Consider the following 14555-nt stretch of genomic DNA (forward strand, 5'->3'; position numbering starts at 1 on the left):
ACACACACACACACACACACACACACACACACACACACACACACACACACGAGGGTTAGGGGAGTGGGGGAAGAACGTCCAAGGCCCAAAAGGACACTGCTGAGTTCTATCAGACCTCTGAAGAGAAGTGACACCACACTTCTTCAAACTCCAGCATGAAATAGGAGAACACAGCCACATTCATTTAACACAGCCACCACCACAGATACCAAGCCAGACAAGGACCCCGCAACAACAGGCGATTAGAGGACCATCTCTCTGCTAGACACGGATCTGGAAATCCTCGCTAGAAGAACTTGCAATTGCAATCAACTACGAGTAAAAACCAGTGTTTGCCCTGAGCTAGTCAGTTTCATTCCAGGAAGGCAAGGATGGTCTGAGACACTCCTATCGTCAAATTCATCAGCAGACTCCGAGTAGGAATCGCTTCTGCGTTTCCAGAGATGCAGAGGAAGTTTGACGGAGTCCAGTATCCTTTCATGATAAAGCCCTGAAGAAAATACGGAAGAGTATACCTCATCATAATAAAGAGTATAGACAGCAAACTGATGGCCACGGTTATACTGAGGGGAAAGCATCAAACCATCAGCAGGAATGTGACAAAGACACCCACCTCCTCCACATTTACTCAGTATGTCTGGGAAGTCTTTGCCAGGAGTAGGCAGACAAAAGAAATACAATGGTTACAAATAAGATATTGAATGCCTCTTATTTGTTCACGTGGTTTATTACATTAAAAAGAATCCTGAAGACTCTTAAGATAAGTAACGAGGCACAAACTCAACATCTAAAACGTCAGATTTTCTATATACCAACCCCGAAATCGGCAAGACACAAATCATGGAAATCAATTAAACAGGGGTAAAACTAACTTAGGGATAAGTAAAAGATCTTAACAATGGTAAACTTGAGACGCCAAAGTGGGGGAAAAACTGGAAAAGATCTTGAGATGGAAAAAGCTCCCATCACAGCGTGAATAACCAGAGTGACTATGATCCGCATCACAGTTCCAAAGACAATCTTCAGAGACATAGGAGGAGGAAAAAAAAAAAAAAAACCTCCTAAAATTGATACCGATGCACAAACAACTCCAGACAGCCAAAGCAATCCTGAGCAGAAAGAACAGAGTTCAGGGAGCCGTGGTGTCTGGTATAAGCTATACTACAGAGCCATGATAATGAAAACAGCACGGCACATCCTTAAAGTAGCGGGTGCGGAATTAATCCATACAACTCCCTGACTTTTTGAAGAAAGCACAAGAGACCTACTGGAGAGTGGAGGGCCTCCCTGACAAACGGTGCTGAGCCCAAGGCAGAATGAAAAGTGTACAGAGATCATCTCAAAAGGGATCACAGACTCCGATGTGAGGCCCGGAAGCTTGAGGCTGCTGGGGGAAACGCTTAGAGATACAGGCGCTGGCAAAGGCTTTCTGAATTTCAATAGCTCAGGAAATCATACCAAGAACTGACAGGTGGCACTCTATGAAACGAAGAAGCAGAGGAAACAGTAAATGCTGAAAACCAGTGGTCCTCAATCTTCCCAATGCTGCGATCTTTAATACAACTCCTCGTGTTGTGGTGACCCCCAAACCATAATTTTGTTGCTACTTTGTAACTGTCATTTTGCTATTATGAATCAAAATGCAAATATCTGATACCTAGGGGGTCTGATATGTGAGCCCAATGGGGGTCATGACCCACAGGTTTTGAGAACCATGGCAGAAGAGGAAGCCCACAGAACGGCAGAGAATCTTTGTGCACTACAGATTGTTAATAATATGCAGAATATATAAAGCCCATGTATAAATGTGGTCTCATAGCTTTAGGCAGGGCACTGAGAACAGAAATACACGGCCTGCCTCCCTTCCTTGTGGGCATGGGTTTTAAACTTCATAGGGACCAAAGAGAAGCGGTAGTAGGCATTTTAAAAAGTCAATACTAAAATATCAAACAAGTCCATCAATAAATGGGCAAACGGCAAACAGAAGAGCAAACAGGACGGATACGGAAGAACATGCCTTTAATCCCAGCACTTGGGATGCAGAGGTAGGTGGCTCTCTGTGAGTTCCAGGACAGCCAGGGCTGCACGGTGACCACATATTATAAAAAAACTTAATAGAAAAAAGAAAAGAAAGCTAAAGTGTAAACAGTCAATAAACTTACAAAAAAAAAAAATTCAACATCCTTAAGTATCAAGGAAATGCCAGTCAATACTATCTTGAGATTCTCCCCCTCGTTTGAACGGCAGTTATTAAGGAAACAAGGAGCAAACGTTGGTGGGGGATATGGATAAAAAGAAGCCCCCTTGGGGCTGGAGAGATGGCTCAGCGGTTAAGAGCACTGACTGCTCTTCCAGAGGTCCTGAGTTCAAATCCCAGCAACCACATGGTGGCTCACAACCATCTGTAATGAGATCTGATGCCCTCTTCTGGTGTGTCTGAAGACAGCTACAGTGTATTTACATATAATAAATAAGTAAAGCTTTAATAAAAAAAAAAAAAGTCCATATAAAAAAAAAAAAAAAAAAAAAAGAAGCCCCCTCATGCTGCTGGTGGAAACTGAACCAGCCTGGCTGCCATCAACATCGGTATGGAGGTTTCTAGAGAAAACAAAACTGGAAATGTCGCATGACTTGGATATGCCAATTCTCGGTTGTAAGGCATGGCAGGGTATTTATTCTGCTACACTGTATTTGCAGTGGAGCTCTGTGATTAGGCAGTAGAAGAGGAGGTAGAGCTGGGAGAAGAAGAGAGGAAGGGGAGGGGAGAAAAAGAGGAAGGGGAGGAGAAGGAGGCTATGGACCACCAAGAATCACGGATGAGTCGAAAGCTGTCCTGGGTAGCAACTTCTATCAAAAGGTTAGATATTGGGTAACAACTCTAATTGTGTGGACATCTTGTTGATTGAGCATTTCTAAATATATAAATCCTTTAGATAATCATTAAGCTTTAAGAGTCTCATTTCTACCAGGCACTGCAAGGATGGCAGACATTGTCTGGGGTTCAGCCGAGCTTTCTGGATGCAGTGTGAGGGACTGGCAGAGCCATCCCCCCATGCTGGTGTCTCATGGGTGCCAGGACCTGCACATCTAGTTAGCTGGAGCCCTGGTCAGAGCCAAGGAGCAGCGGGAACATGGTGGCTGCCTGGGAACAAGTTGGACCGAGCGCCATCTTTTTAAATATCACCCCTACAAGTAAGGTACCAGAGGGCTTTAAGCCACAGAAATACAGAGCCGTCTGTACAACTGTTGTTAGGGGTCTGCCCCAAACTGCCGAGTTGTGGGTCCTGCATGGAGGTCTGTCCACCAGGGACACGCGCCGGAGTGTACGCAGTTGAAAAGACAGGAGTGATGCTATCCACCAAAGCGAGCAGACTGAACCAGACTCAGACACGTATCACATCTTCTTCTCGTTTATGGACTCTAGATTTTTTTTTTTCCCCGCAGCTACATAAAGCCATTTACACGTGCACACACAGCATGAAATCAGAAGGGAGGCTGAAGGATGGAAAGACGATCGATCAGGTAGAAGGACACGGAGAACGGAAGGAACGGATACAGGCCAGCACGGTCAACGCACACAACATACTTCAGAGGGACGGTCTGTGAAACCCAGCACTATGTAAAGAAAAACAAAACAACAACAAAACCACACCAAACCCGAGCCATTACTCTGTAAGTCCCACAGCCTGGTGTCTTTCTGATTAGGATAGTGAAGAGAAGAGTTATTTCCAAAGGATATTGATGCATATGAGATACACAATAAACTCGGTGGGGTTTAAAACAAAGACATCAGAGTAGGACTGGCTGCTGGAAAGAAGGAAAACGGGTTTGGGGTAGAGACAGCTGAATCACGGGATAAGAAAATAACCTAAATTCAATATAGTCACGTTTGAAATTATCAAGGAAAAAAAATTTTTTTTAAATCAAAGCTTGGCGTGGATTACTGACAAATGAGATAACATTTTTAAAAAAATTCCTAAAAGGGGGTTAAAAAAATATTTGCAATTCAAGTAAAGCAGATTTGGAGAAAATCCTGCTAAATGTGCCTCTGGTGTCGCTATCCAAGTATGTGAGCTTATTTATTCCCGCTACCAGAAATAGGGGCGGCAGCAAATATATTTCTCTAGTATTTTTGCTCACATTCCCTTTAAACATCAATGTTAAAAATTTAAAAGCAAAACAAATGGCGGCTGTTCCTCTCTGGTGCAAGGAGGGTATTCAATCTTGCACAAACACTACCGTGAGCAGGTACCTACTTGGGAGACATTCTTCAAGACAGTCCCAGTGATATTTAAGCTTTCCCCTTCTAGAACAAATTTGAATGTATGTGTGTGGCTGTTTTGCCTGCAAGCACGCCTGTATACTACATACACGCTGGCCCTCTGGCCGGAAGCTGGAGCCTGGAGTCCTAGAGATGGTGTTTTGGGGGGGGGGGGGGGAGAAGGATGGCAAACCTCTCATCATCCATCTCCAGGCTGGACTCGCTCTCGGAGAGCTGGCGACACAGCGCTTCTCTCCTCTCCATCTCCCTCTGGAGCTTCCGCTGCAGCCGCAGGTTCTCTTCCCTCATGTGCCGTTCCTCTTCCAAGTACTGGGCCATCTTCTCCGAATCTGGAAAGCCAGAGCTGGCAATTAAGCTGTGTTTCACGCAATCATTACCCCACAGTGGGGTGGCCTTGCCCTACCGTGTGAGACCCTGGGGTTTAAGATTTATCCTAAGTATCAAGGTTTACAGGCGAGTGACATTTAGTAAATAATCTGACAGGGTGAAGCGTCTTTGCCCCATTCCCTTGAGGTCATAGGTCAGGGGCTCCAGGCCCATGCACAAGACAGCTGGAGCTGAGTTTCATTAACTACCTTGTCAGACTTCCTTCTCCGCTGTGGGGGCTGGGAGAGAGCCTAGACAGGGACAGACTGGCCCGCTGGTTTCCCTCTAGGCTGCCTGTCCACTCTACACAGGCCATCCTGGGAGGGCAGGAGGCCTGCCACCCTCGTTAGCACACCCACCATGCACAGTCGAGTAACTCTCAGAAGTAGTGTGACAACAGACCACACTCGGTGACAGGTAACATTCCTGTAAAATAGATTCTTGTTTATACAGTCAACAAAAACCCTTTCCCACTGAGTGCATGTAAGCCGTGCGTGTGTATGTGTGTATGTGTGTGACACACATACACACCACCTCTGCAAACGGCTTCACTCCTTCTGTCATAGGGGTTCTGGGGATCAAACTCAGGTCCTCAGGCTTGCTGGCAAGCCTCTTTACTCACTGAGCCATCCCACCCGCCCAATGACTTCTGGTGACCATGACACTAGTGGACAAGGCCCAGGGAGGCGAGAGGACTTCCGATCCTTCCCGCTGAAATGACAGCTGCTAGGAATTCAAGATCCTCCCAGTGAGCAGTAAGTAGCCACAACCACTGAACTGTCTCTTCAACCTGAAATCTGTTTCAGAAGTTAAAATGTTCAGATTCCTAGACCCTATGTTGTAGACTAAATACTAAATCTCTCTGCTGTTTTGAACGCAGCCCTGAAACCCCCAACGCCTAAATCACAGGCGAAGGCCTTTTAATTGAAGTGATAGGGGCAGGGGCGGATTCTTACAAAGCTCACTGTTAATATGAACAGCTTAAATGAAGTCTCCCCAGGTATAGTTGTGTGCATGATTGTTCAACAGGAATCACCAGGTGGCCCCGGGCATACCTATTGTTGCCCAGAGTCAGATGGCGGATACAGAGCAGAAGTTCCCAGAACCGAGGATCCCGAGGGCTTCAAGAACAGTAATTTAGGAGGAAGCATTGCATTTTCAGAGGAAACTGTCTTTCACATTGGATGTGGGACATGTGCCTATTCCCAGCACCTGAGGGTGGGTTAAGGCAGGGGAGTTGAGAATTCGAACTCTGCCTTGGCTACACAGTGAGACCCTGTCTCCAACAAGAATACACCATAACAAAAATTCAAGGAGAAGGTAAGTCGTTCGCTATGGGGACTCAGCAGAGGAATGCTGAGACAGTAACTTTGAGATAAGAATGTCACGCCAGGTAGAAATGCAGGGGCTTCCAGTGTTGGGACCCAAGCACAGGAGGCCGAAGCCAAGGCCTCCCTTGGGCGCCCCCTGCTGGTGACCCTCTTCTCTTCCCACAGCTTTCCGGTCCTCAGAGATCATCACCCATATATTCTCCTACCTCCTAAAATGTAATCAAAGGTGCCATCCAGTGAGGGTGTCATCAAACTAGCTTCAGAGTGACATTCTCACAAGCAGGTTATGTTTCCTGTCCCTTTCCCAGGTACAGACTACATGGGGACTGAGCCCCAAGGCAGAATTAAAGGCTCAATTCAAACTCAGAACTCTCGAGAGTCAGGCCGACTGGCTAACTGTCACAGCTACGCCCAAGGAGGAGCAGGCCAACTGATACACAAAGTTGGAGACCCCTTGCTCCCAAAGACGGGGTGAATAATTGACACAGCTTCCTCTAAGCCAGCCGTTCTCAACCTATGGGGTAGACACCTCTTGGGGCCGGGGTTGAATGACCCTGTCTCAGAGGACAGAGAACCACCCAGTGCTGGCAGCCAATGGTGGTGCCCACAGACTTAACAGAGACTGAAACGGATTTTGTAGGTGTGATTATGCCAAGGCTCCAGGGGTGGTGAGACAATCCTGGATTATCAGGGTGGGTATAAGATACGAGGGTGAGTCAGAGTTTGAAGGTGGCCAGGACTGGAGAGGACACGGGAGTTAGATCCCCACAAGGGAGAGCCACAGCAGAGGCACGGATGGAGCCTGATGCCACACGTAAGACGGCGGCTCCACGGGTCAGACCTCCGGCCTCCAGAGCTGCTGTGCCTATGCTTGTTACAGCAAAAATGAGAACATGTCATACTTCTGAAGGCCTCCAGGATCTTGACATGCCATCCAAGAGAGAGCACTGAACTACTCCTCGGAATGCACCTTCAGTAGGAGCCCGAGGCTATCAGTATGTAGTCTATGGAGTGGACTGCCCTGCTCAGGGATCTGCCTGAGGTACGTGCACATGCGAAGGCTTGTATTCAAGCACAGCCCAGCAACTGCGACACATCATCAGACAAAAAGGGTCCTTTGGGGCTGGTGAGATGGCCACCAAGCCTTCGGGACTGATCTGGATCCCCTCAACCTCCACGGTGAGAGGAGACAACCTATCCCCATACACTGTTCTCTGATCAACATGTGAGCACCAGGCCATGTGCACACACACGGTAAATGAAAAAAGTAATTAGAAGTGTTTTGAAAAGGGACCGTCTGAATGGACCATTTCACGTATGGAATAGTCGGCCTTTACAGAGGGGGTCCCAAGGCAGAACAACTGCAGGACAAGCTGTTCTTTTTCAAGAGAAAGATGCAGTACAGCTCTTGGTATGAAGCAATTCTGTATACATGCAAACATCTGTGAGCACACAAGGTGCACCTGCGCAGACTGCTCACCTGGCAGTAACGGAGAAAGGGAAGCTCTTCCCCGGACAATACTACCTCAAGGAAAAAACCCTCTGCAGCCAAACATCACAAGTACAGCAGACCCCTAAAAATGTGGAGAAACCTAGACAAGGCTCAGAAACCCAGACCCTTGATTTTCTACAACATCCTTGGCCTTTTCCAAAATATTAAGTATGAATTTCAAGACCCATCTGTCAGGCAAATGCCACATGCAAATGTCAACGAAGATTAAACTCAGCAATAAGGAAGGAATCAGGAAGGCAAACACCCTTCACGGTCCTCCCTTCATAGGGCCGAAGTGCGGCAAGGGCTGGTAGACTGGTTAGCATCATACAGATAAAACATGATCACAAAGGTCACCCTAGCCTGATGACTAGTTTTAATTGTCAATTTGATACAGTCTAGAACTGTAACAGGCAGAAAGGAAAATATTCTAAAGAAACACTTTCGTTTTTTATTCTCTACCAGACTATGGAAACAGTGGACAAAGCTATGACTTCACCAGGAATCTCAGACTAGGAGAAGGGGGGCGGACGGGGCAGACCAGGCAGAGGGAACCTGGTCCCTGGAAGAGATTTCAGGTATATAAGCTGTGACTGAAACCTGGACAAAGATGGGCCTATGGTGGGAGGGCGGGTCCATGCCTCCACCAGAACTGCTTGGATGTGCAAATCCTTGGCTCTGTGTACAGACTTCTTTCTCACTTCAGGACTGGAGGTTGGGTCTGTTACTACGAATTGTACTGCCAAATTCTATACCTGAAGATCTTAGGCCTACAAGTGAGTTCTCAGGTTTACACCCTTTCTTGCTCCTTAAAACCACTGGTTAAATAAAAATGACAAGCCAATTACTGGAGGGATTAAAGGTAGGCAGGATCTGAGTGTTCTCATTGAGGGTGGAGAGGAGAAGACGAAGACGGCGAGAAAGAGAGAAGGCATCATGAGAGACGTACCATGAGCACACAGCCAGGAGAATCAACAAGTGGTGTTGGGGAACACCACTGGGGGGTGGGGGTGGGAGTGGGTGTAGCCAGGTCAGCAGTTAGAAAAGATTAGGGGTTACACCCCACCCCAGTAATTGTCAAAGCCAAATCAAATAGCCATAGTCTGAGTCTCATATTTGTAAGTTAGTCGGGGATAAGATTAAGTTTGTTCTACTACACAGGATCAGAAACCAGACCTGAGGGGTTGCTGGGTCTCCCCGTTCCCCTCTTCGCAGTGTGGCCGCTGAGTAAATTGTCCTCTTCTGCTTTCTACTATTAATTTGGTTTTTTTTTTACTGCCTCAGAGGACAGGTGGTCAGGCTGGGGTTAAAGGTTGTGACCAAACTCATCCAACTCCAACCCAGCCGTGTCAGATAAGAGAATCACTTGGAAAGGTGTACGGGAGAGATTATCTTAACTGAAGTGGGAAGGCATGCGCTCGCTCGCCGTGAGCCGTTCCGTTCCCAATCAGCTTCCCTGAGGGATGTGGCCCACGACAGACGGCTCTGCTGCAGTGGACAGGCCCACGCTTGTACACAGACAGCATAACTGGGTTCAGTGAGCTAAATAAAAATCGGAATCAAAGCTGGGAGTGTAGTGGTAGAGGGTGGGTGCGGGAGGGTTAGGCTGAACAGTGAATATAACAAAAATACATTATACGAAATTCTCTGCAAATTCATTGTATTTGTATGTATTAATAGATACCAACTATGCACATATATAAAAGTTATGCTCAATATATTTTATGTTTATAATATATTAATAAGGTAATAAAATATGTAAATTATACTATAACAATAAACTATATATACACATGTGTATACATATGAATAGATATGTATATATACGTGCATGTATGTATGTATATGTATGTATGTGTATATGTATGTGTCTATGTATATGTATACACACACACACACACACACACACACACACACACGCACACAAAAGCTAGCCAAGCACAGGTATCCACTTATCAAGTGTTCTCTGTTCTCAACCACGGATGTGCTGTGACCAGTTCTCTTGACTTCCTGCCTCTGTGGCCTCCCTGTTAATGATGAGCTGTAACCTGTGTGCCAAACAGGAGTGCTCTCCCTAAGTCCGGATTTTATCTCAGCAACAGGGGGAAGTAAGACACGTGGGCTCCTGCTCATTCAGGGACTCCCTCTTGAGATGATCAAAATTATCTTCGGGAAGCATTCTAAATTGTGGGCCTCTCCCACCATGATGTTTCTGTTCTAAAAATATACCCCAGAGTGACAGGGACAGCAAATGTCCATGCGTCACAGGTGATGCTGTGACCGTGGCTACTACAAGTCCCTTAGTAAAGCGCAGGGCTGACGTGGTCTGGTACAGGGAGGGGACGGGAGGCCACGTACGCTGTAACTGGGCAGCTCGCAGCTGTTTCTTCAGTCGCTCCACTTCGTTCTTTAAAAACCTGATATGCCTCATCATGTTCTCGGGAGAATCGATCTCCATGGAGATGTCTCTAGGCGATGGCGGTGCAGACACAGGCTGGTCTAATTTCTCCTGTAGGATTCTTCACAGAAAAGGGGGGGAAAATACAATAATGAAGAGCAGTTTGCAGTAGAAGAGCACAAAATATCCAAGCCCAGGGCTTGCCCGACAAGTGTCCATGGGACTTACTGAAGCCTCTGTCTCGCCACCTCTCGGCTCACCCTCACACTAGTACCGCGGACAGAAGGCAAGATCTCATTCCTTTTGTGTTCTCTGTGTGACCGTGTGTTCGTACAGGTGCACGCATGCCATCCGCATGTGAGGTCAGAGGATGATCTCACGTGTGGGTCCTCCCTTCCCCCTGTTTGTAACAAGGTCTCTTGCTGTCGGCTGCTAAGCAAGGCGAGCTGGCTCGAGCCTCTGGGATTCTGCACAGGGATTACAGCCACGAGCTAGCGTGTCCAACTTTACATGGGTGCTGGGGATCTGAACTCAGGCCCTTACATCTTGTGCTGGGAGCGGTACGTCATCCCTGTTCCTTCTCTCTGTGTGACCCTGGCAGTCAGTTCTAACTGTGAAGTCTGTGTAAACGCGTATCTGGTTACCATGCCCAGAGTCCAGCAAATACTCAGGCTTGGCTGACGACATGGTGGTTAGCAAGCCGGTTGCAGAGGATGGGAGGTAAGGAGAAACTCTACTCTCTTGTTGCTTTGGGTGAAATTTAGAAAGTGCTATGGTTTGCGCCCTGGAGGATGGCGTCACTTATAGACACTTTGAAACCTGAGCAGAAGGTTTGGAAAACTGGGGTCAATGATGAAATGTTAAAAAAAAAGACAGGATTATTTGGTCAATAACTGGTACATCCACCTTCCCTACCGATTCTCATTCAGGTAAAAGCTAGGAAAGAATCAATTCCCTTTTACCTATGAAATGACCGTTTGGTACAGCTACACCCAGTAACTTAACAGAACTGTATGTATATAAAGCCTCCAACTGCATTCCAAAAAGGCAGCTTACCTGCAACAACGTACCTGTAGCTGTACCCTAGTAGTTGAGCCAAATAAGAGGTCACTACGGATGTGGTCACAAACTAACTTTATAATTCAATTGATTAGACCTGCTACCTTAGTCCTGTTATCCATGCTGACTGACTATGGCTGGAGGATTTCTCCTAGACGTATCTTTGGTTTGCCTGGTGTCCGTAATTCTACACACGATCCAGAACAGTGTAGAACTGCACATCCAAACGGAAGAGATAGAGCACAGGCTGCTGGGAGGTTAAACACGAGTTTCTGGGGCAGGGACATGACAGTCACCTTCAAAGGGAACTATTGCTTACCACACAAAGCTCGGACAGAATGTTCCTGCCGTTCTTAAGAGCTCTGTCCCTTCCAACCCCAAAGTGCCAAGTGATAAAAAAAAAAAAAAAAAAAAAAAAAAAAAGACACGAGGCCTGTGAGTGTCTGCAAGGAGGTGACGTAAGGAACATTTGCCATGGGCTAACACTTTACATATGTGCCTATGGAACACCCAAGTATTTTAATACCCAGGTATTTATTTACAGTCGGTTTAAAAGCAAACAGATAGTCACTCTTCTATTAAAAAAAAAAAAATCACCCAAGTGAGTCAGCAAACCTCGAGATGAGCAGTGGCTAGCAGGTTAACAGTGGCATCAAGGGTGACTCTGACGTGGCCTTGAACTCATCAGTGAAAACAAATCTGCACTTGAGGGAGGAGAAAAGCCAGGCACAGAGAGGAGACTGCTGCCAGCAAAGTCAACACCTTTCCTTTAACACGTTAGCATGTGGGGCTGGAGAGATGGCTCAGTGGTTAGGAGCACTGACTGATCTCTTCCAGAGGTCCTGAGTTCAATTCCCATCACTGATGGGTTGTGGTGGCTCACAACCATCTGTAATGGGATCTGGCGCCTTCTTCTGGTGTGTCTGAAGACAGCTACAGTGTACTCATATAAATATAAATTATTAAATTTAAAATTAAAAAAAAAAAGTTAGGATGGTATGTGTCGCTCAAGCAATTCAGACCCCCCAAAGCCATCCCTAGTTAACAAACAGGAGTCTTCCAGACACGTGCATGCACACACTCACATCCACAAACCTCTCCAGACACGTACACGCACACACTCATACCAACAAACCTCTTCTCAGCTTCCAGCTTATCCATCCTCTTCCAAAGCCGATTTACCAGAGCCTCCTGTTCTTGCTCCAGTGTGTTTTCGAGGTCAATCTTCTCCCGTCTCAACTAAAGGAGGGAAAGAGGAACAGCTTTACTGAGAACGAGTGCCAGGACACCGGCGCATCCTTGACCGGCTCTCACTGTGACTGTGGAAAAAGACGAGCAAAGCTGGCACAACAGCTTTGGAAAAGACCGGATGCTGGATCAAACCATTCCCTATTACGGTAACCACTTCGGCAAGACAGCCAACTCAGGACCGATCACGTCCGTAATCAGACTTATCGGTGTCTCTCAAAAGGCCACTAAAACTAAGTAATTATGATCACAAACCTTGAGTCAAATATCTGGGTTCGAATCCCAGCTCCGCCAAGGGTTAGCTGGGAGGATGGGAAGTTATTAGCTAAAAGTTCACCACTTGGTAAAGCGGAAGTGTACTTCTGGCTGTCTGAGTTTAAGTGCCTTACCTCAGGCATCATTAATATGTGGCACTTAGAATCTGTGCTCAACACTTGTCTCTGTGTCTGGTTTTATCCTGTTCCAGCCATCTAGGATATAACTCTCCAAGCCTCTATCCTCCACCCCCTCCAGTAATGTCAGTATCTTGGTTGTAATAGCATACTAGACCTTTGTGAGAAGCTAGTCCCTTCACTTTTATTAGCAAAATACCTTATTACAAAATAAGGGGCTTTATGATGGTATCTTCACACATGCGTGTGATATGCTCTGACTGTATGCACATCACCACCACCCCTTCAGTCCATCCCTCTCCTCTCCCGTGTCTAGAGTCAAGAACACGTCATCAGTAACGGACAAGTGACGGAGCCTGGGCTCTGTAGGAAACAGGAAGCATTCCATTTGCATGGTGGGATGTGGTATTCCCTGAAGAAGAGCTCAAGGGCAAGAACAGGGAGGTTAACTGGGTCTGAATACTTCAGAAGTTCTTGGTGGCACAACAGGGAGCTTTGTGAGATCCGGGGTGTCTTCTCTGCCTGGTAAGACTGGCTTCTCCATCCAGAGGGAGGGAGGGAGTGTCAAGAGGGGATGGATACCTGTCACCTGCTCCCAGGCATGCCTCAAAAATACAAACACACTAGTCTGCCTCTAACTGTCTCACTCACGTCCCTCTCTCCTTGGTTTGTCTGTAGGTTCTGTCTTGTTTTAAATTCAGAGTTCCCTCAACGGGGACCCTCTCACCCATAGCCAAATATCTAAGTGTCAGATTAATCCACACCCCCCCCCCCCGCCACCACCACAGTTACAGCCCGCAGGGCCCATGGGTACAGCTGATGAGCAGAGTTCATTTTAAAAGCTGCTTTCTAATTAAGTCTTCCAGCGGCAAGCCCATGTCTTCGCTGGCGTTCCACAGCTCTATCCCTTATTCTGGGTTAATTAACGTCAGACTCAGAGTCCTACCACACATCCCAATTAAGCCTGGAACTTCCTCAGACTTCCTCGGTGGATGAACAGTGTATCCCTGGGACATCAAAGCCCCAGCTTGTCAGACCCGTGTCTGTAGGCAGAGAGGCCCGGCTCCACCATGCCTCCCCTCCCTCCGTTCACTCCCCTATCAGAGCAGACGGAGCACATCTGTGAGCCCAGCACGTAAGAGGCTGAGGCAGCAGACCCAGTGTATGAGGCCCAAATGGAAATAAAATGGAACAGGTGGTAACAGAGGAGTCTGGGAGGGGAGTGAGGGAGGGGACACAGAAATCTGTGACACGCCCAGTAAGAATTCCACCCCTCATATCAGGCTCAGCTGTGAGACTCTCTGGAAAGTTGTTCCAGTGCACTTAGCAAAGGTTTAGCCTGAGCCCAATTTCATCAGGACCACTAAGAGAAAATATACTTTGAACTCGAGAGATCAGACCCCTCCTGCGACGTGTGGAAAGGGGCCCTTGAGAACCCAGACGTTACCAGTGTACACATAACAGAAGAAGCTGACAGGAAGGCTTCCCTACAAGCAGTTACAATGGAGCTTCTCTCAAAGGCACCTGGGGGCCAGCAGGATGGCTCAGAGGACAAAAGAGCTTGCAGCCAAGCAAGACAACCCAGGTTCGCTCCTCTGGACTCAAATGTTGTAGGAGAACTGACTGGTAGGTTTTTGCTGTGACTGCCATGCACATGCCATGGCACATGCCAGCTCCCCTCAAATTAAAAAAAAAAATCGTAATTTCTTTAAAAAGAGAGGGAAGTCGAGGCTGGAGAGATGTCTCAGGGGTTAAGAGCATTGACTGCTCTTCCAGAGGTCCCGAGTTCAATTCCCAGCAACCACGTGGTGGCTCATAACCATCTGTGATGGGATCGGATGCCCTCTTCTGGTGTTTCTGGAGACAGCCACCCTGTACTCATACACATAAAACAAATAAAACCTTAAAAAGAGAGAAAGAAAATCTTAAAAAAAAAAAAAAAATAGAGAAAAAGCATTTGAAGGGGCCGGGAAAAGGATGTTTGACT

General features: G+C 47.0%; 1 protein-coding gene across 1 annotated transcript in view; it reads right to left on the minus strand.

The window, feature by feature from the left end:
- Ccdc6 (coiled-coil domain containing 6) overlaps positions 1–14555 on the minus strand; it is a 96305-nt gene that overhangs the window by 11801 nt on the left and 69949 nt on the right. The window contains exons 4-6 of the mRNA XM_028780283.1: positions 12064–12167; positions 9830–9990; positions 4455–4611 (exon numbers count right to left, since the gene is read on the minus strand). Of these exons, the coding sequence (XP_028636116.1) occupies positions 4455–4611; positions 9830–9990; positions 12064–12167 (422 nt within the window). The remainder of the gene's footprint in view (positions 1–4454; positions 4612–9829; positions 9991–12063; positions 12168–14555) is intronic.

This window comes from Grammomys surdaster, unplaced genomic scaffold (genome assembly GCF_004785775.1).
Source record: "Grammomys surdaster isolate TR1022 unplaced genomic scaffold, NIH_TR_1.0 367, whole genome shotgun sequence".
Lineage (NCBI taxonomy): Eukaryota > Metazoa > Chordata > Mammalia > Rodentia > Muridae > Grammomys > Grammomys surdaster.